This window comes from Nyctereutes procyonoides, unplaced genomic scaffold (assembly GCF_905146905.1).
Source record: "Nyctereutes procyonoides isolate TBG_1078 unplaced genomic scaffold, NYPRO_anot_genome, whole genome shotgun sequence".
In the NCBI taxonomy this organism is placed as follows: domain Eukaryota; kingdom Metazoa; phylum Chordata; class Mammalia; order Carnivora; family Canidae; genus Nyctereutes; species Nyctereutes procyonoides.
In genome coordinates this window covers 29,195,500-29,216,639 of record NW_026575121.1, presented here as the reverse complement: position 1 = coordinate 29,216,639, position 21,140 = coordinate 29,195,500, and the positions used below count along the sequence as shown (strand labels likewise).

The following is a 21,140-nucleotide window of genomic DNA, read 5'->3' as shown; positions in this document are numbered from 1 at the left end:
CTACACCTCTCTTCCTGAGTGAAAAATGTGAGGAGGGTTGGAGGAGGAAGGAAAGGAAGAAGGAGAGAGAAATGATAAGGAGGGTATAAACAAAAAGGAGGTAAGTGAGCAGTTTGAGAGGAGAGACTATAAGAGAGAAAAATCCTAAAACTTAGTAGATGTCAGGATATCTCATTTTATTTTCATTGATCATCAATGAGTTTGGACATTTTTCAAGTTGTTATTGGCTATAAATTCACATCCTTTCATCCTGGCTCTGTCCTAAAATTCTTAATTAAAACTTCTGGAGCATTTATTATCTATTCCAGTGCTTGCCAACCTTTTCCCCACATGATACATACAAATATACAATATAATATAATCCATGCCCATTTATTAACTTTGACACCAATGATTGATTTTGATGATTGTCAAAGAATATCAAGGTTTGTCGCCATTTCCTACTTGACTAAACTCATAGTTTCATTTTCTCAGCCACTGATGAAAATTCAACATCACTGACAAAGTGATGTTTGATGTCTTAACAAAAGGACTTGTGTCTCGAAACCTGCTCTCTCATCCTCATAAATTTCTTCTTATATTGAGGGATTTGGCGATCTATCCAACCTTGAACTGGAATAAGCTACCTTTTTGTTTTATCTACTCCAGCTATCTACCTTTTTATGAACTGTAAATTATTTGGTTGTTTTGTAAGAAAACATGGAATTTTGGTCATTACTTCAATAAGCCACGTATGCCTTACTGATGCAAGTTTACACCCATTGTTATATTTCCATACCTAGTAACTTTTTGTTATGCCAAATCAAACCATAATCTTTTTAAAGATATTTTATGTGGCAGTTAAACATAGTAAGTATACAGCCAACAATACCCATAACTCAATAGACCTGCTGAGCAGCTATGACCAAGTTAATGCATACAGTTGAAAAAACAACGGAGTCACAACTACTGCCTGGCTACCTGTTCACTGTAAGGAACCATCTGATGCAATGTGCATTGCAATTGCTGAGATGTTAAATGTGAAAAAATAAGAATCTAACAATAGTAGCTATTGTTATGCAGTACTTGTATAACACTGGACAATCATCACAGTGTTAACTAGCTCAGGGAATCTTCCAGGCTCAGACCCACCCAGTTTTTCCTAGGGCTATGGGGATCAATTTCTCTATACACCTGTAACTCCTTCATGGTTTACCACCATGAGTCCTTACTATTCTGTACTATTTATCTTAATAGGAATATGTCCCTTTCTTCCTACTATATGTGTATATGTCCTGTCATCATCTGCCTTAAGCCTGCATTGCATTGCCAAAGCACCATCCCAAAACACAGGTGTTTTGAAATACTTAAGAACATATTCAGGGTGTCTGGGTGGTTCAGTCGGTTAAGTGACTGCCTTCATTCAGCTCAGGTCATGATCCCAGGGACCTGGAATCGAGCTCCATGTCTTGGGCTCCCTGCACAGCTGAGAGTTGCCTTCTCCCTTACCCTTTCCTTCTGCCTCTCCCCTTAGTTGTACTCTATCAAATAAATAAATAAAATCTTAAAAAAAAAATTCCAGAGTGCCTGGGTGGCTCAGTCCATTGGGCATCTGCCTTGGCTGAGATCATGATACCAGGCTCCTGGGATTGAACCCTGGGTCAGGCTCCCTTCTCAGCCCTCAGTCTGCTTCTCCCTCTCCCTTTGCAGCCTCCTTCTCCCCCTCCTCCCCTCATCCCCATACACTCTTTCGTGCTCTCTCTCTCTCACTCTCGCTCTCACTCTTTCTCGCATTCTCGCTTTCTTGCTCTCTCTGGTTCTCTCTCTCAAATAAATAAATAAAAATCTTAAAAATAAATAAATAAAAGAACATATCCAAACCTTACATAATTTGTCCTCATCTGCCTGTGGGATGGCTTAATAATTTTCCCTGTTGGATCAGAAGTCATGACTACCATAACCTAGCTATGTTTCTATAAGCCAGGCATTTAACCTACTTAGGTCTCATTTTAAATAAGAGATTCTGTGAAGTCCTTTTAAGCCAAAAGTTGAAACCTCTGTCTTGCAGGTTTCAGATAAATGTGTGAATTGGCCAGATGAAATGAAAAGAATGTGGGGACAGTGACACACTGTAACATGTAAAACTTACCTAAACATATTCTTTTTTAATTTATCTACGATAGTCACAGAGAGAGAGAGAGAGAGAGAGAGAGAGAGAGAGGAGGCAGAGACACACAGGCAGAGGGAGAAGCAGGCTCCATGCACCAGGAGCCCGACGTGGGATTCGATCCCAGGTCTCCAGGGTCTCCAGGATCGTGCCCTGGGCCAAAGGCAGGTGCCAAACCGCTGCACCACCCAGGGATCCCCCTTACCTAAACATATTCTTACTCAGGTTTTGATATAGTTCATTTTGTTTGGTTTGGTTTTAAATATGTGGGTAGACCAGGTTTGGCACAAAGACTAAGAATTTGTGTAATATGCTTTAAGCTCTAAAATGTACAATGAGTCCAGGATCAGTGATTATGGTTTATTCCCAGTTCTGCATCTTTGCTTATATTTCCCATCGTTTACTACTACTATCGCCCACCACCCCCAGCCCTGCACCACAACACACAGACAAACACACACATAATCACTCGTATTCTTGAACAACCTGGAGTACAAGTAGAACATTCAGTTAGCACAAGACAGCTAAGAAGGATTTCAGTACGTACTCTGGGAGCTCTGAATCCTTCTGGAGTTCTCTACAATTAAATTGCACACTGGTAAATTAAAACCAGAGTTTGAAGTTTTCCCTATCAGTTAGGTGATGTTGCTGAACATTCTTGAACTTTAGTTTTCTTTTTTTTTTTCATTTTAAATATTTATTCACTTGAGAAAGAGAGAGCAAGTTGGAGGGGGGAGAAGGGCAGAAGGAGAGGGAGAATCCTAAGTGGACTCCTCACTAAATGCAGAGCCCAATGGGTTCTATCTTGTGACCCCAAGATATGACCTGAGGTGAAATCAAGAGTTAAATGCTCAACCAACTGAGCCACCCAGGCACCCTTTGAACTTTAGTTTTCTCATCTTTAAAATGGAAACAGTGTATGATAAAGATCACTTATGGGCTTCTTTTGAGGATTGACTATGATTATAATAGGAACCATATTTATTGAGTACTTAACCATGTTAGGAACTTTGCTATGTACCTTATGTTATGTGATCTCATTTAACCTTTAATAAAACCCTTGTAAGTGGGGGCACTTGGGTTGCTCAATGGTTGAGGGTCTGCCTTCAGCTCAGGCCATGATCCCAGGGTCCAGGATGGAGTCCCAGATTGGGCTTCTGGTGGGCAGCCTACTTCTCCCTCTGCCTGTGTCTCTGCCTCTCTTTCTGTGTCTCTCCTGAATAAATAAATAAAAACCTTAAAAAGAAAAAAACAGTCCTTGTAAGTCATAAATGAATAGCCTCATTTTTACAGATTAGAAAGCTGTTGTTGAGGAGAGCCACCTTTACTGAAGTCACACAGCTGAGTGGTGGAAGACAGATTTAGATTCAGGTCTATGTGACTCTTAAGCTTCCAGCACTGTCATAGTTTCCTACTGCTGCCAGAACACATTACCACAAAGTTTGTGGCTTAAAGACAACATAAATTTGTTATCTTATAATCTGAAGGTTAGAAGCCCAAATTGGCTCTTACTGGACTAAAATCAAGGTTTTAGCAGGGCTGTACTCTTGTCTGAGAGAACCCATGTTCGTTTTTTTTTCCAGCTTCTAGAAGCTGCCTGCATTCCTTGGTTCTTGTCCTCCACCACTGACATTTTCCCTGTGACTCTAACTCTTCTGTTACCATCTTCCATATATAAGGACCCTTGTGATTACATAGGGCCAACCTTAGTAATCCAAGAACATCTTATTTTAAGATTCTAGGATTAGCAGACTTCATTCCATCTGTAAATTTAATCTTTCCTTGCTATGTAACATACTATCTTCATAGATTCTGCGGTTTAGGAAGTAAATATTTGTTAAATTAATTAAACAAAGAAGCCATTAGACTGAGACGACTCTAATGCTGTAGTGGCCTTTGTAAGCAAACCAAAATCTACCCCTGTAAATGCCTCAAGGATACAAGGTCAAAACACTAGAGACAACCAATTTACAAAGAGCCAATTTGACTTTAAACCATAGCTAATCAATATCTTCCTTACTTTGCTTCTACCATTTCACTATGAAATCTCTTCCTGAGCTCCTGTCAGTGAAATGTTGCTAACCATTTCTGGTTTGGCACTGCCAATTGAATCAATTTTTTGTTCAAATAAACTCTTAAAATTTTAGTAGGCCTTAGTTTATCTTTTACACACCTTTGGGGGGCCATTATTCTAACTACCACATCCTCTGATTATATAGCATAGTATAGCATAGTGTTAGCAAATGTATGTAGTGGATATCTATTGTTTTTGTTCCTTCAGTATTTTTTTTATCTAAGTTTTTTGCATCATCCTCACCTCTGTCTCCTATAGGGTATGTCTTCTTATTCCTTTTGTTGCTGGAATTACACAGTTCTACGTCTCACGGCCACAATAGGGGGCAGAGGGAAAAATAGTACTAGACCCAGCATTGGTCTAAGAGGTGCACATATGACCCAAACAGGCATATCAGCGTCCTTCTTTAAGAATGGAGATGGAAGGGGTGCCTGGGTGGCTCAGTCAGTTAAATTTCTGACTCTTGGTTTTGGCTTAAATCATGATTTCAGGGTCATTAGATCAAGCCCAGCATGGGGCTCTGTGTGCTGGAGATTCTTTGCCCCTCCTTTCCCTCTCCCTTTGCACCTCCCCCTTCCAGCTCATGCATGTGTGTGCTGCGTGTGGGCTCTTTCTCTCTCAAATGAAATAAATAAATAAAACCTTTATTTTTTTTTAAAAAAAGAATTGAGATGGAAGAGCAGCTTCCTCTTTCCCTTTGGATCATGAACTATAGGCTATGACCCCAGCAATACTAGTGGTCATATATCTATGGACCAATACCATCTTCTCTAACATACGGAGAAACCAAAGAAAATAAGCTAACTGAAAAGCTGAACGTCAGACCACAGTTGAGAAACAGAGATTGGGCCCTTTTGCTACTCAAATCTCACAATTCTGTGAGATTCGAGATTCCTGTGGTTGGTTCCGCCCCTACATTTCAGAGGCCACCCCTATGAGACAGTGATTTTGCTATTTTGCTTAAGCCAGTTTGAACTGGGTTAATATTACTTGGCACAGAAGAGCCCTAAAATAAAAGCTTAGGTTTAAGTATTACTTGCTTTATGTGTGTCAGTTTTGTTTTCTCCATTACACTGTAACTCTTGTGAGGTCAGAGTTCATACCATAGCTTCCTGGACATCTTCCTATACATCTGTCAGTGCTAGTTTGTTTGTTTAAAAAAACAAATGTTTTCTTATTTATATGTCCTGCTAACATGTAATCACAAAAAATACGTAAATTGGGCAGCCCTGGTGGCTCAGTGGTTTAGCGCTGCCTTCAGCCCAGGGTGTGATCCTGGAGACCCGGGATCGAGTCCCACATCAGGCTCCCTGCATGGAGCCTGCTTCTCCCTCTGCCTGTGTCTCTGCCTCTCTCTCTCTCTCTCATAAATAAATAAATAAATAAATAAATAAATAAATAAATAAATAAATAATCTTAAATATATATATATAAATAAAACAGAAGTAATGCCTATACATCTTTAATGTTAGCATTTTTTGACTCTGTTCATAAAATCTGTGTTTTCCAAGTCTAAAATTTGCATAAGTTCTGATCTTATGTAATTAAGGGGTGTGTGTGCATGTGTATGCAGCCCTCCATGGAATATAATCCCACTATGCAGCATAATCTGATGGCAACCAAAAGCTTCAAAGAAACATTCCCTGATAAATGGAATTGAGATGCTTACCAGTGGGATGCACCACAGTGTTCTATCTTTCCAGACTTTCTTTCATAGGAAAGAAATCACTGGATTCAGAGAATATATTCCCAAGCCAATTAGTAATTTTAATCATGTCCAATAACCTTGAGTCAGTGGCTCTTTGGCACAGATTCTAGGAGTTTTACATACGTTAACTAATGTAATTCTCCAATAATCCTATTACGTTGTTTGCAGTAGGCAGAATTTTAAAGATGCTCCTTCCCCCAAGAGTCTTGTCCAGCGGTTATTCAATCAAGCACTACTCTGGTACTTCTCTGAAATGATTTTGCAGGTATAATTAAGATTATGGACCTTAAGATGTAGAGATTATCCTGGATTATCTGAGTATGCTCAATATAATCATTTGAGACCTTAATAACAGACTTTCTCAAGCTTGGAGTCAGAGATTGGTGAAAGAAGACGATAGAGAAGAGATGCTGCAGAAGAGGAGGTCAGAGTGATTCAAAGTGTGAGGAAGAATTGACCTGCGATTAATGGCTTTGAAGATGGAGGAAAAGGGCCACAAACCAAGGAATGTTGATGTCTTCTAGACACTAAACTCCCATTCAAAAGTCAGCAAGGAAGTGGGACTTGCATAGAACTGAGTCCTGGTAACAACTGAAAAACAGACCCTCCCCCAGAGCCTCCAGTGATGAACTAATGCAGTCCCAAAAACACTTCACCAATGCAATTCTAGATTTGAGGATATTTAGCAGACTTGATAATTAAATTCAACGTGTAGTTCTTGATTAGATTCTGGGAGTGAGTATGGTAGGAAACAGTTTTAAAGAATATTGCTGAGACCATTAAGGAAATTTTAGTTTGACCCACATGTTAGATCATGGTATTTTTGTCAATGTTAAAGTTTCTGAGTGTAGTGGTAGTAATATTGTGATTCCTAAGTAATTGCGAATTACTTGTTGTTAGGTGCTATATGCTCAAGTGTTTTTCAATTTTTAATTTTGAAGATTTTATTTATTTATTCATGAGAGACACACAGAAAGACCTAGGCAGAGACATAGACAGAGGGACAAGCAGGGTGCCTGCAGGGAGACAGTCAACCACTGAGCCACCCAGGTGCCCCTGTGCTCAAGTATTTAGAGATGAAGTGCCATCCTGAACAGTGTGTGTAACTAGAGGTGAAGCAAATGGGTAAAATGTTAAGTTGGTGCATGTGGATGAAGGGTACATGGATGTTCAACGAACTACTTTTGCAAATTTTCTCCCCCAAATTTCAAGTTTTTCAAACTATAAAGTTGTTGAGAGGGCGCCTGATTGGCTCGGTTGGTTAAGTCTGGGCCTTAGGCTCATGATCCCAGGGTCCTAGGATGGAGCCCCACATCCTGCTCCCTGCTCCGCAGAGTCCGCTCCTCTCTCTCCCCGTCCCCGCTGCTTGTGCACGCTCTCTCTCTGCCAAATAAATGGATAAAATCTTAAAAAAAAAAAAGTTGGGGAGAAAAATAGAATCGCTTTAGATACTGTGCAGGAATGAACATGAGAGGAGTAAATGAAAAGAAGGAAGACCGGGTGAGAAGGTGTCGCCGTAGTCAGGTGGAGCGCTGGAGTGACCGTGGCAGCGCGATGCAAGCATTCCCACCCTGGCGGCACCGAGGCTAGAGGAGCAACTCCGAGGGACAAAAGCAAATCTGTAACTATAGTTTCCATCGACATCTCCTTGCCCGTTCCCAACGACTGCTAGGGCGAAAGGGGCGCGGTCGCCCAGCTGTTTTAAAACTTGCTGGGAAAAAAAAAAAACAAACAAACAAACAAAAAAACTTGGTGCAGCTCTAGGACTCCAGCGGCCTTCACCTCGCGCGTGCGCAGAAAGCGCTGGCGGGCGGGGGCGGAGTGTGGAGGGAGGGGGCGGGGCAGACTGGGAGAGTCCACGTCTACGGGTCCAAAGGGGAATTGAGGCATCCTGAGGTTAATATGTCATTCCCTTCCCAAAGAATCTCCAAAATCTTCGGACCTTCCCCGCACAGAAATTTCCTTGTTTGCTGAGTACCTCCGGGAAGCTGATGTTTAACTGGCACTAAGGGGGAGTTACGCAGATATGTTTGTTTCCGCTGCCCCCACTTCCGCTGCGTGCGCCAGGCCGGGCGGGGAGGGAGGCGGAAGCGGAAGTGTCGGCGTCCGGGAGACGGTCCAGCTGATCCACCGGTGGTCCGAGCCCCGGAGCCTTGGCATGGAGGGGTGCAGCGAGCCGCGACTGGACGCTAAGTCCGAGGTGAGTCCTGACCTGAGAGGAGTCGGGGCTGCGGGGCTCTGGAGCTGGAGAGACCTTTCCCTAAATTGTGTTTTCTACCTTCATTTCAGGTCACCAACCAGGTGAGTGAATGGCCGCCCCGCCTTCCTCCGGCTTCTGTTGGGCGAGGGGCGGGCGGTAGCGCCTGGCCCGCCTCCTGCCCCTGGCTGCCGGGGACCGTGCCACCGCTGTGAGCTTCCCCAGCAATTCCCTCCTCCAAGGCCCGTGTGTGCGAGTCTGTGACCTTATCCTGCCACCCTGCATTCCTGCATTGCTCCTTCCACTATGCACCTGACGCGGTAGCTGCTGCCCTTTATTTATTTTTTTTAAAGATTTTATTCATTTATTCATGAGAGACACAGAGAGAGAGGCAGAGACACAGGCAGAGGGAGAAGCAGGCTCCATGCAGGGAGCCCGACGTGGGATTCGATCCCGTGACTCCAGGATCACGCCCTGGGCCGAAGGCAGGCGCTAAACCGCTGAGCCACCCAGGGATCCCCGTTGCCCTTTAATTTAACCTCCTGCACCCACTCCAGCCCAAAGAGTACAGAGCCATTCTTGCTCTTGATGACCGCTTATTCAAAGCTAGGTACACAGTATTTTAGAATGTGTTATAGAAAGGGAAGTTGTTAAAATCTCAAAGATAGCACTGCAAACATTTTCTTAGTCTTTTTTTAAATATTTATTTATTATTTATGATAGACATAGAGAGAGCGAGAGGCAGAGACACAGGAGGAGGGAGAAGGAGGCTCCATGCAGGGAGCCCGACGCGGGACTCGATCCCGGGACTCCAGGATCACGCCCTGGGCCAAAGGCAGGCGCTAAACCACCGAGCCACCCAGGGATCCCCCGCATTTTCTTAGTCTTTAAGAAAGTTATTTTGAAGATGGAAAGTATACCTCTTTAACCTTTCGTGTCTGCGTTTTTTTATGCCAGAAAAAAAAGAATTTGAATTTTTAAGTATGTCTTATGCCTTTTTGTTCTAAGTGTTCTTGTCCTGCATCAGGTATTAACTTACTATTAGAGAAACAGGTTAATAATACATTTCCCAGGAGAAGAGTATGAAAACTAGAGCATTTTAGGTCAAGAGTTTCCCAGGCCCAAACAAAATCTTAAGGAAGGGCTGAGATAAGAAATAATGGGAGTACAATGGCAGAGAGATGTTCCAATGACTGCTCTCTGTCATCTGTCTCCCAACTGCTGTTGCTTTTGTGGATACCTGGGAAGTAGGGGGAATTCAGAAAGATTAATCTGGCTGATTAAGCCCCCTTATCTGGCTATGATTGTTTACAGAGAAGAAGGCAAGACAAAAAAACAAAAACAAAAACCCAAGATAATTTACAAACATTAAAATACATATGAGACTTTAGCAGGATGATTCAATTGTTTAATTCAAACAAGCTGAAAAGTATTTTTATAAAAGACACCTTTTTTTTTTTTAAAGACACCATTTAAAAAATAAATAAAGACATCATTTACAACATAAATTATAAAAGTGCCTTGCAGTCAATCTAACAAAATATATTTAAGGCCTTTATGAAGAAAATTATAATGAGTGCTAGACATCCAGTTTCTAGTGCGGCATGTAAGGAACTTGGAATATAGAAGAACAAGTAAAAAGCTTAACAAACTGAAGAATTAACAACTCTTGGATCCATCAGAGAAGTAAGGCAAACTGCCACCCCCAAATCGGAGAGACAGCTGAATATAGAGCATTACAACTTGCTAGAATAGAAATCTGTGGAAACTAGTGCCATGCTAGGAAAACCTAAACTATAATTGATAAAGTGCTAGTGGATCTGTGGACAAGTCTGAGAATTAAAATCTCAAGGACCTGGTCATTGGAGGGGTGGTGGGAAATGCTCTTACGCTTTCATGATTTTTACCTCCAGAAACTCCTAAATTGAACATTTTTATTCATAGCTCATGATGCAGTTTTAAATGTGCTGCAATGAAAAAAAAAAGATTATTCAAGGATGTTATTGAGGGAAAAAAATCCATTACCCAAATATTAGTCATTTATGTTTGTAGTATATGCTTTTTAAAATGCACCAGATAGGGATGCCTTGGTGGCTCAGCAGTTGAGTGTCTGCCTTCAGCTCAGGGCATGATCCCGGGTCTAGGATTGAGTCCTGAATCAAGTCCCACATCGGGCTTTTTGTGGGGAGTCTGCTTCTCCCTCTGCCTATGCCTCTGCCTCTCTGTGTTGCTCATGAATAAATAAATAAAACATTTAAAAATAAAATGCACTAGATAAAAGTAATATTTAGGCTTAAGCTGTAACACCTCTCTTTCTTTAAATATTTTTCACCAATGTATGAATTAGTCATGTTAATTGGGACCATACCTCCAGTGAGAGTTCACGACCCTGTATACTATCCATCAGCATACTGTTCTCTCCACACTTAAAATATACTCTAAATTCACCTTGCCTTGCTACCACCTAAATGCAAACCTCCATCTTCTTGTCTAGATTGCTTTGCAGTAGGCACCCAATTGGGTCTTGTTGCTTTCCTTTAAAACTTCATGCCCTTTCCAGCAATTTGGATGAGTCTTTTGCAGCCTAAGTTAGACCAGGTCTTTGTCCTGCTCAAAGTCTTGAAGTGATTCCTGTCACACTAGAAAAAAAGTCTTACTGACTATGGCCCCCTTTCTACTCAGAAGCCACTCCTCAAAGAAGTCTCTCCCAGATTCTGCCTAAACAGCCCTCCTGGTCACTCTATCTCTTTACCCATCTTTTTTTTTTTTTTTACACTTTTTTGTATTTATTTGTTTATTGTCTTGCCTTCCCCACTAGAAGTAACGTCCTGAGGTCAGGAACTTTGTTTTCTTCTTTTTTATATCTCTAGTGCCTAGAACATACTATTCTTTCATAAATGCTTACTGAATATTGGAGCCTAGAGACATAGTAACGTGTCCAAAGCCACATGGTTAGAAGGTAGGAGAACTGAGATTCAAACTCAGGTTGGTCTGATTTTAGAATTTGAGCCTGTTAATTAACAAATCATAATGCTGTGTTACCCAGCACCAGAGGTCTCAGATTATCCATTATTACACCTTCTGATACTTACAGTCATTGTTTTGAAGTAGTTTATGATTTCTTCTAGATGTCTAATTAGAACACTTCATCACAGGTGAATGATTATTCCTACTGCTGCCATCTTTTATGGCTTTCCTTGTTGCCAGTTTTACGGTATAAATCAAAAGTAAGATATTCTGTTGACATGCAACATCTACTGCCCTTTTCCCTCTTCTCGTATATGAAACATAGTGACTTAAATTTTTTACATTTTATATAGTGCTTCATACATTCATAAATGTATGACTGCTTTTGTAATTCTGTGTATTGTGTTGGTTGTACAAACTGCACTCAAGGAGTTGACATCTAGTGGATATGGGGATGGGAGACAGGTCCACAGATGACTACTATACAAGGCAGAATGTTCTAGCTGATAAGGGTGTATGAAATGACATGAATGTTCATAGAAAGTTTAAGGAAACCAGGAAAGACTTCACAAAGCAGATAGAATTAGAGAGGAGTTAGATGTTTGAGAATTATATTGCAAGAGGAATGAGCAGCATGGGCAAGGGTGGAAATACATGAGAATATAAAGAAGGGATGCAGTCTTGTTTGAGGACGAATGGGAAAACAAGGACTGTGCTGGAAGATAACTCAAGTGCTGGGTTGGTAACTATCTCATGAGACAGTAGATTTTAAATCTTGACCTGTGATACTAGATTTGGTTAATATATAAATAGTATTTAGAGACTATAGTCTATATTGGAGCCAACAGAGACTACAGGCAAGAAACAAAATAGGAGGCTGCAGTAAAATCTAAGGCAAGATTGAAAAAAAAAAACTATTTGTAGGTCTGTAGCAAGGAGATTGGGAAGAAGGGAATAAATATCAGCATTGGCTGAAATAAAATTTTGAGTGCCTACCAATTCTTACGCATTTTGAGAAAAGTCAAAGTTGACCAACATTTCAGACCTGTGTCACTAGGGAAATGGTCATCAGTAGAAATGAGATGAGGATAAAAAGCATTTTTGAGGGAAGATGATATATGTCTGGAGTGGAGGGCTTATGTACTATGAATTTATTAGTATGAATATGTTTAATGGGAAGGGCTTTATTTTTCTGTATTATTTTTACTGGTGGTATTAGCATCTCTAAGAGGTAAGAGGTTACGCTTATTAAATCTGAAATAGCTTTTAGTTGTTTTTGCTAAAATTTCTAGAAACTAACATATTTCCAATTAAATAGTTGTGAGAATACATTTTTGATGTCATATATTAAGTTTATTGACAAAGTTATTTTCAGCTGGGTGCTGTATGTAATAAACTATCCAAAACTTAATAACTTCAGTTTAATGACCTTTCAGGACTCTTGTGGGTTACCTCGGGTTAGCTAGATGATAGTTTCTACTCCCTGTCATCTAGGAGCCTAATTGAGCTGGAAACCCAGAGGGCTCACTCAACGGGGCTAGTGATGACTTTGACTAAGAGTCAGCTAGAACTGATAATTAGAGTGACTTGATTCTCCCTACATGGCTGTTCACCCTAGGGTAGCTGGGTTTCGAGAGAGAGAGTCCCCAAGAGCCAGTATTCCATGAAGAAGGAGGCAGACACTGCCAGTTCTCTTAAGGCCTAGGCTCAAAGATTCCCGAAAGTCTCTTTTGCCATATTCTGCTCATCAAAGCAATCACAGGGACAGCTCAGATTGGTGCAGAGGGAAAGAAAATAAGCTCCACTTAATGGAGCTTAAGAAGTGACATCTATGTACAGGGAGGGATGACACTAACTGTATTGGAAGCCATCTTTGGAGACCAGTTACCACATGCTCCAGAAATTCCAAACTTGTTAGTTCAACAAATACTTGTTTAGACATTCACTTTGTACCAAGTATTGTTGTAGTAGATTGAGTAATAAACTAGATGGATAATGCCCTTGCTCCTACAAAGTGTGAATTTCCTTGGGGAGTCAGGTTATTTATTACCTGACTGATAATAACATAATAAACATGGTAATTTCAGATAATAATGAGTGCTATTGAGAAAATTAAAAAGCAGAGTATGGATAAAGGTACCAGTAAACGAGAAGAGGAAGGCTAATAACTTAGCAAATGTTGTATACTTGCACTAGGGTAATATGAACTCTCAAGTAGAAATTTGCTAATAACTCATGCCTTAATCAAGTTCTACATATAAACACAGAGTGTAGCATAGCACTCTTCAATAGAACTTTTGTGATGGTGGAAATGTTCTGTATTGGCACTGTCCACACTAGCTAGATGTGACTGTGAGCACTTAATATGTGACTAGCCCAACTAAGGAAGTGAAAAAAAAAATTTAAGATTTTCTTTATTTATTCATGAGAGACACAGAGGGAGAGAGGCAGAGACACAAGCAGAGGGAGAAGCAGGCTCCATGCAGGAAGCCTGATGTGGGACTCCACCCGGGGCTGAGCCAGAGGCAGATGCTCAACCACTGAGCCACCCAGGCGTCCGGGAAGTGAAATTTTTTATTTTATTGATTTAAATAGTCACATTTGGGTAATGGCTACTGTATTAGACAGCTTCGGTCTAGCATGTAGAAAATGATAAACATTCTCATGCCATTCTAGACCTATTTAGTTTCTTGACCTACTAGAACTTAATTCCAAATAGTAATGTTGCAGCTAGGTAAAATAAAAACTGTGTACCGTGTAGAATATGAAATCAGATGGATTAGGGTTGGAATATCAGCTATACTAGTTTTGTATCCTTGGATGAGTTATTTGGTCAGTCTTTTCCTCATCGTACTTTTGAGAGAGAGTAAGGTGTGCAGAATACTTAACATTCCTTCCATTGGCAAACTTTCACTGAAAAAGGAGAGAACATAAAAGTGTATATTTTATGACTAGCTATAAAAATTACATATGAAGGCTAGAAATAAGAAAATAGTTTTTAGGATGGAGTTGTGGATGATTGTCTTTCTAATACTATATGTTGTATTTTGAAAAAATAAAAACTAAATTTAAACTGAAATGGTCTTTATCAGTATTTTTCTTTATAGACAGTTTTTATATGATGTTTTATGTTACTAATAACTACAGCTACCATATCAATTTTTTAAAAAGATTTTATTTATTTGAGAGAGTGTGTGCATGCTGAGGTGAGAGGAGGAGCAGAGGGAGAGGGAGAAACAGATTCCCCGCTGAGTGAGGAGCCGGACCTGGGGTGGGGATCCCAGGACCCTTGAGATCATGACCTGAGTGGAAGTCAGACACTCAACTGACTGAGCCACCCAGGCGCGTTCAGATCAATTTTTAGTGTGACTGAGTACAGCTAATTTGTTTACCTTTTAATCTATATTTGTTTTGAGATTATTTTTCTTCTTTATATTCATTTTATTTTGAAATGTTTTTCTATTTTTTCACTACTAGTTTTTTCCCCTTTGTAAAATTATTCCCCTTTTTAAAATTATTTTCTTAATTCTACAAGAGTTTTGAGGATGCAGCACCTGGTTAGCTCAGTCAGTTAAGTGTCTGCTTTCGGCTTAGGTCGTTGATCCTGGGGTCCTGGGATCGAGCCTCAAGTTGGGCTCCTTGCTTGGCATGGAACCTGCTTCTCCCTCTCCTTCTGCCCCTCCTCCCTGCTTGTGTTCTCTCTCAAATGAATAAAATCTTTTTTTTTTTAAGATTATATTTATTTATTCATGATAGAGAGAGAGAGGCAGAGACACGGGCAGAGGGAGAAGCAGGCTCCATGCCAGGAGCCTGAAGTGGGACTCGATCCTGGAGTCCCAGGATCACGCCCTGGGCCAAAGGCAGGCACTAAACCGCTGAGCCACCCAGGGATCCCCCAAATGAGTAAAATCTTGAAAAAAAAAGTTTTGAGGCAATATTTCATTCTTAATGTCCTCCATAATGATAAGTGTGCTGTTCTGATTTTTCTTTTTTTTTTTTAAAATGTTATTGGGGATCCCAAAATATTAAAAATAAAAAATACTAAAATGTTATTTATTTATTTATGAGAGACACACACAGAGAGAGGCAGAGACATAGGCAAAGGGAGAAGCAGGTCTGATTCAGGGATTCAATCCCAGAACCCCAGAATCATGCCCTGAGCTGAAGGCAGATGCTTAACTGCCAAGCCACCCAGGCGTCCCTTAAACTGCATTTAAATATTCAGTTTTAGAAACAACTGAATCCCAGCTTTCTTTTCCTTATGTGTACACATTTTGTACATTGAGTGGATGGTAGCTCTCCCTATTTCCTCACCTGACAGTTTCACCATTGTAATTTGCCATCAGATTCCAACATTGTGTTCCTTAATTGATTTTCTGTTTGAAATGTTCTAAATAATCTAGAGTTTTATTTCAGACTGAGAATCAAGTAATGATTTTCTCTACCATTTTCCTGTAGACAGTAAAGCATCAAGAAATTGTGCAGACTGAATAAGTTTAAGAAGTGCCCTAAATTAAATTTTTGGAAATCACTATTGATATAATATAAAAAATATATCTCTAATTACAAACTCCCTTAGATTCTGTTCTTGGATTTTTAGCCACTTATTGAACATTCCTATTTAAATATCCTCTGTCACCACTTGATAATACCTTTAGCCTTAAAATCTATAAAGTCTGATTGGTAATATGGTATCAACATTCTCCCCATCATCTGTACTCATATTTTCATAGTTGTCTTTGATCTCTCCCATAATTGTTAAGAAAAACACCAGGGCCTACTCATTCATTCTTTAAGGGTCAGCTTAATCCTACTTATTACCACTTTAGTTCAGGCATTTAAAAACCTCATACCTGGATTATTGTATTCTCCTGCCACCAGATGAATATTACTTATTTATATATTAAATTTTTTTAAAGATTTTATTTATTTATTCATGAGAGACACAGAGAGAGAGGAGAGGCAGAGATAGGCAGAGAAGCAGGCTTCATGCATGGAGCCCGATGTGGGACTCGATCCTGGGGCCTCCAGGATCACACCCTGGGCCAAAGGCAAACACTCAACAGCTGAGCCACCCAGGTGTCCCAGATGAATATATTTTAATCAATACTTTCATATCTTTACTGAAAAAAATTCAGTGAGTCCTGCATAAAGGAGAAATTTAAATGATGCAATATATTTTCCATAAGATAAAGTATATGAGAATACTCTGAAAACCTCTGAAAACTCACAATTTGAAAGGAATTATTGGCTTCTTCACCTCTTTTTTTCAGCTTTATCTTCCATACTTCCTTACAGGAGCCATCCACTTTAAGGCAGTTAAATGCTCTCTTATACCAGATATTGACTATCTCCATCTCTAGTTGGCTCAGCTTAATATTTATCAAGCATTTATTCTTTGTTAGGTGTGTAGTTATGGAATATATAAAGAAGACACATTTTCCTCTCAATTTCAGTTCTGTTTAATCTTCAAAACTGAGCTGAAAGTTTATGCCTTCTGTAAAGCATTCCTTTGATCACAGTAGCCTACAATAAATTTTTTTCTTTCAACCAGAAAGGTTTGTATTCACTGATACTCACTCCCCCTGCCTGATATCTACAAGGTAACATATGCCAAAAAAGTGCATTACCATGAACAGCTTAATGAGTGATTTTAAAGTGAGCATCTTTGTAACCACAATCAAATTCAAGACATGGAGCATCACCAGTACCTCAGAAGCCCACCACAGGCCCTTTCCCAATCAAACCTCTCTCTTTTCTCCTCCATACAGGTAATGATACTTTTGTGATAATTGCATTCTTGCCTCTCTATATAATTTTCCCACCTGTGTATGCAGCCTTAAAGAATACTGTATTTCCTGTTTCTCAAGTTTAAGTGAATATAATCACATAACTTTTGACTTGTTTCTTTTCGACATTTTGATGTTAAATTGTAGCTGTAGTTCATTGTTGTACATATTTCACATATGTACATATGTACATACTCATGTACATATATGTATCTTATAACTGATGAACATTTGGGTGGTTTCAGTTTAGGCGATTATGAATATAGCTACTTTGCTGTGCAGAAGCTCAGTTTAATGTAGTCCCACTTGTTTACTTTTGCTTTGGTTGCTTTTGCTTTTAGTGTCAGATTAAAAAAATTATCACCATGATTTCTATTCTCCAGGAGCTTCCTGTCTACATTTTGTTCTAGGAGTTTTATGGTTTCAGGTCTTATTTTCAAGTCCTTCATCCATTTTGAGTAAACTTTTGTGTATGGCATAAGAGAGTGGTCAAGTTTCCTTCCTTTGCATGTGGCTGTTCAGTTTTCCGAACATTATTTATTGAAGATACTATCCTTTTAAAAATATATATATTTATTCATAAGAGGCAGAGACAGACAGAGGGAGAAGCAGGCTCCACGCTGGGAGCCTGATGCAGGACTCGATCTCAGCACCCTGGGATCACGACCTGAGCCAAAGGTAGATGCTCAACCATTGAGCCACCCAGGTGCCCAAGATATTGTCCTTTTACCACTGTACATTCTTGACTCCCTTGTCATAAATTAATTGACCATGTAGGCATGGGTTTATTTTTGGGCTTTCTATTATGTTTCATTAATCTATGTGTCTGTTTTCATTCCAGTGCTATATTTTAAAAATTACTATAGCTTTGTATTATAGTTTGAAACCAGAGAGCATGATGTCCCAGCTTTGTTCTTTCCCAGAATTTGCTTTGGCTATTTTGGGGGTCTTCTGTGGTTTCATACTTTTTAGAGTTTTTCCCATTCTGTGAAAAATATCATTGGAATTTTTATTGGGATTGCATTGAATCTATAGATCGCTTTGAGTAGTATGGACAATATTTTAACAACATTAATTCTTCCAATCCTTGAGCACAGGATATCTTTCCGTTTATTATTGTTTCCATCTCTTTTTAAGATTTTATTTATTTATTTGAGAGAGAGAGCACGAGCCAGGGAGAGGGGCAGAAGGAAAAGGGGCAAGGGGAAAAGCAGACTCCCCATTGAGCAGGGTCCTGGGATCTTGCCTTTTATTTCTTTTTATTGCTTAATTGCTCTGACTAGTATTTCCAGTTCTGTGTTGAATAAAATTGGTTCAAGTGGACATTGTTGTCATGTTCCTGATCTGAAAGGAAAACCTTTTAACTTTTTACCATTGAATATAATGTTAGCTGTAGGTTTGTCATATGTGGCCTTTATGTTAAGGTATGTTCCCTTTATGCCTGCTTTGTTGAGAGTTTTTTTTTTTTTAATATCATGAATTGGTATTGAATTTTGTCAAATACTTTTTTCTGTATCTATTGAGATGATTATATGATTTTTATCTTTCATTTTTAAAATGTTTATCACATTGATTTACAGATGTTGAACAATCCTTATATCTCTGGAATAACTGACTTGAGCATCGTGTATGATCCTATTAATGTATTATTAAATTTAGTTTACTAATCTTTTGTTGAGGATTTTTATATTTATGTTTATCAGGGATATAGGCCTGTACTTTTCTGTTCCTGTGGCATCCTTGTCTGGTTTTGGTATCGGGGTAATATTGGTCTCATAAAAGAAGAGTTTTCCCTGTTTTTTTGTTTTTTGTTTTGCAGAGTCTGAGAAGTATTGGTATTAATTCCTGTTTGAATGTTTGGTAGAATTCTTCAGTGAAGCCATCTAGTCTATTGACTTTTTTTTTTTTTTTTTTTTTTTTTTGTGGGAACACCTTTGATTACTGATTCAGTTTCTTTCCTTGCTAGTAGTAGGTCTGTTCAGGTTTTCTGTTTCATCATGATTCAGGCTTGGTGGTTTGTATATTTCTAGGAATGTATCCATTTCTTCTAGGTTGTTCAATTTATTGGTATGTAATTCTTCATTGTAGTCTCTTAGGATCCATGGTATCAATTGTAATGTCTCCTCTCCCACTTTGGATTTTATTTTCCTCTTTTTTCTTGGTGACTCTAGCCAAAGTTTTAATTTTTTTAATCTTTTCAAAGAATCAGTTTTTAGTTTTAGTGATATTTTCTATTGTCTTTTCAGTGTCTATTTATTTCTGTTCTAATCTTTCTTTATTTCCTTCTGCTAACTTTGGGCTTCATTTTCTCTTTTTCTTTTCTTTTTTTTTTTTTAGCGGGGAGGAAAGGGCACAGGGAGAAGAAACAAGAGAATCTTAAGCAGGTTTGATGCCCATTGCCTGAGCTGGACATGGGGTTCAATCTCTCAACCCTGAGATCACCTAAGCCAAAATCAAGAGTCAGATGCTTGACTGACTGAGCCACTCAGGCACCCTTCTATTTTCTGGAATTTTACAGTTGGCTTGTTTAGTTGAGACTTTTCTAGTTTCATGAGGTAGGCATTTATCACTGTGAACTTACATCTGAGAACTGTTTTTGCTGCATCCCATAAATTTTGGTATATTACACTTTCATTTTTCTTTGTCTCAAGACACTTTTTAAATTTCTCTTTTGATTTCTTTTTTGACCCATTGATGTTGTTATGTGTTCACATATTTGTGAATTTTCTAGTTTTTTTTTTTTCTTGTAATTAATGTCTAGTTTCATACTATTGTGGTCAGAGATGATGCTTGATAGGATTTCAGTCCTCTTAAATGAAGACTTTTTTTGTCTTGGCAAATGTTCCATGTGCACTTGAGAATATGTGTATTCTATTGCTTTTGGATGGAATGTTCTGTAACTATCCGTTAAGTCCATCTGTTCTAACGTGTTGTTTAGAGCTGATGTTTCCTTATTGATTTTCTGTCTGAATGTTCTATCCATTGATTCAAGAGGAGTATTTAAAGTCTACTATTATTGTACGCTGTTTCTTCCTCTAGGTCTGTTAATATTTGCTTTGTTTATTTAGGTGCTCCTATTTTGGGTACATAAATATTTACACATTGTATCTTCTTGTTGGATTGACCCCTTTTTCATTATGTAATTTGCTTTTTTGTTTCTTATTATAGTCTTTGTTTTAAAGTCTATTTTGTCTGATATTACCTGTAGCTATCCCAGCTTTCTTTGGTTTCCATTTCATGGAATATCTTTTTCCATCCCTTCATTTTTAGTCTGTTTGCCTTCTTACCTCTAGAGCACATCTTGTAGGTGGTATATAAATAAGTCTTGTTTAAAAAAGATCCCAAATTTTATTTTATTTTACTTTATTTTATTTTATCCAAATTTTATTTTATTTTTTTTTTTTTAATTTATGATAGTCAGAGAGAGAGAGAGAGAGAGGCAGAGACATAGGCAGAGGGAGAAGCAGGCTCCATGCACCGGGAGCCCGACGTGGGATTTGATCCCGGGTCTCCAGGATCGTGCCCTGGGCCAAAGGCAGGCGCCAAACCACTGCGCCACCCAGGGATCCCCAAATTTTATTTTTAAAAAAGATTTATTAATAAACAAAGCTTTTTGCCCTATCAGTATTAATTTGGTAGCAAAAAGTATTAACCAACAAGTATTTTTCATGAGTGGCTGCTGTGTACCGTTTACTTGTCTAAGCTTTGAAAAAAAACCAAAATTCCTCCACTCACCAACTTAGGCTTTAGTCAGTATTAAGAGCTACATTTATCCAATCCTGTTTTATGCCCCAGCAACACCGTGCAGTCATTGATAGAAATTAGATTAAAAGTATTAAGGCAGCCAATTATCAATAAGGATGCAATCTTTGGAGTCAAACAGACTTTGGTTTCAGTTCTGATCACAGAAATGTGTGACCTTGCACACATTATCTAAGCTCTCTGAAATTCAGTTTTGTCATTTGCAAAATGGAAATAATAGCCTATAATGTTGATGATTCAAGGTGGCATTTAATACATGTAAACTACATAGCGCATCACCTGACAGGTGTTCATCATCAACAGTAATGAAACCTAAAACCACCTAACACCTAATGCTTACGCTAGTATAAGGCTTCAGGTCGAGGACCATGGTGAGAAAGGAAACTGGAACGGTTCCCGTTTGGGTCCCAGTCACATATGAAGATTGTATGTAACTCATCTTCCACTTTAGGACTTTTAGGTGAGTGAGGTGAGAGAGGCTACAGAGCACTTGTAGT

At 39.0% G+C, this 21,140-nt stretch overlaps 2 protein-coding genes across 6 annotated transcripts in view; one reads left to right on the top strand and one right to left on the bottom strand.

Moving 5' to 3' along the window:
* UCHL3 (ubiquitin C-terminal hydrolase L3) overlaps window positions 1-21,140 on the bottom strand; it is a 108,939-nt gene that overhangs the window by 54,634 nt on the left and 33,165 nt on the right. The gene's annotated exons all lie outside the window — the stretch shown is intronic.
* Window positions 7,895-21,140, top strand: part of COMMD6 (COMM domain containing 6) — a 29,960-nt gene continuing 16,714 nt past the window's right edge. Inside the window, exons 1-2 of one of the 5 annotated variants that reach the window (XM_055336025.1) lie at window positions 7,895-8,128; window positions 8,218-8,229. In XM_055336025.1, coding sequence (XP_055192000.1) covers window positions 7,955-8,128; window positions 8,218-8,229 — 186 coding nt within the window. In that variant the 5' untranslated portion in view covers window positions 7,895-7,954. Of the gene's footprint in view, window positions 8,129-8,217; window positions 8,230-8,249; window positions 8,446-20,533; window positions 21,104-21,140 lie in introns of those variants that run through there. The other 4 variants (XM_055336023.1, XM_055336024.1, XM_055336026.1 and 1 more) reach the window with 4 other exon arrangements.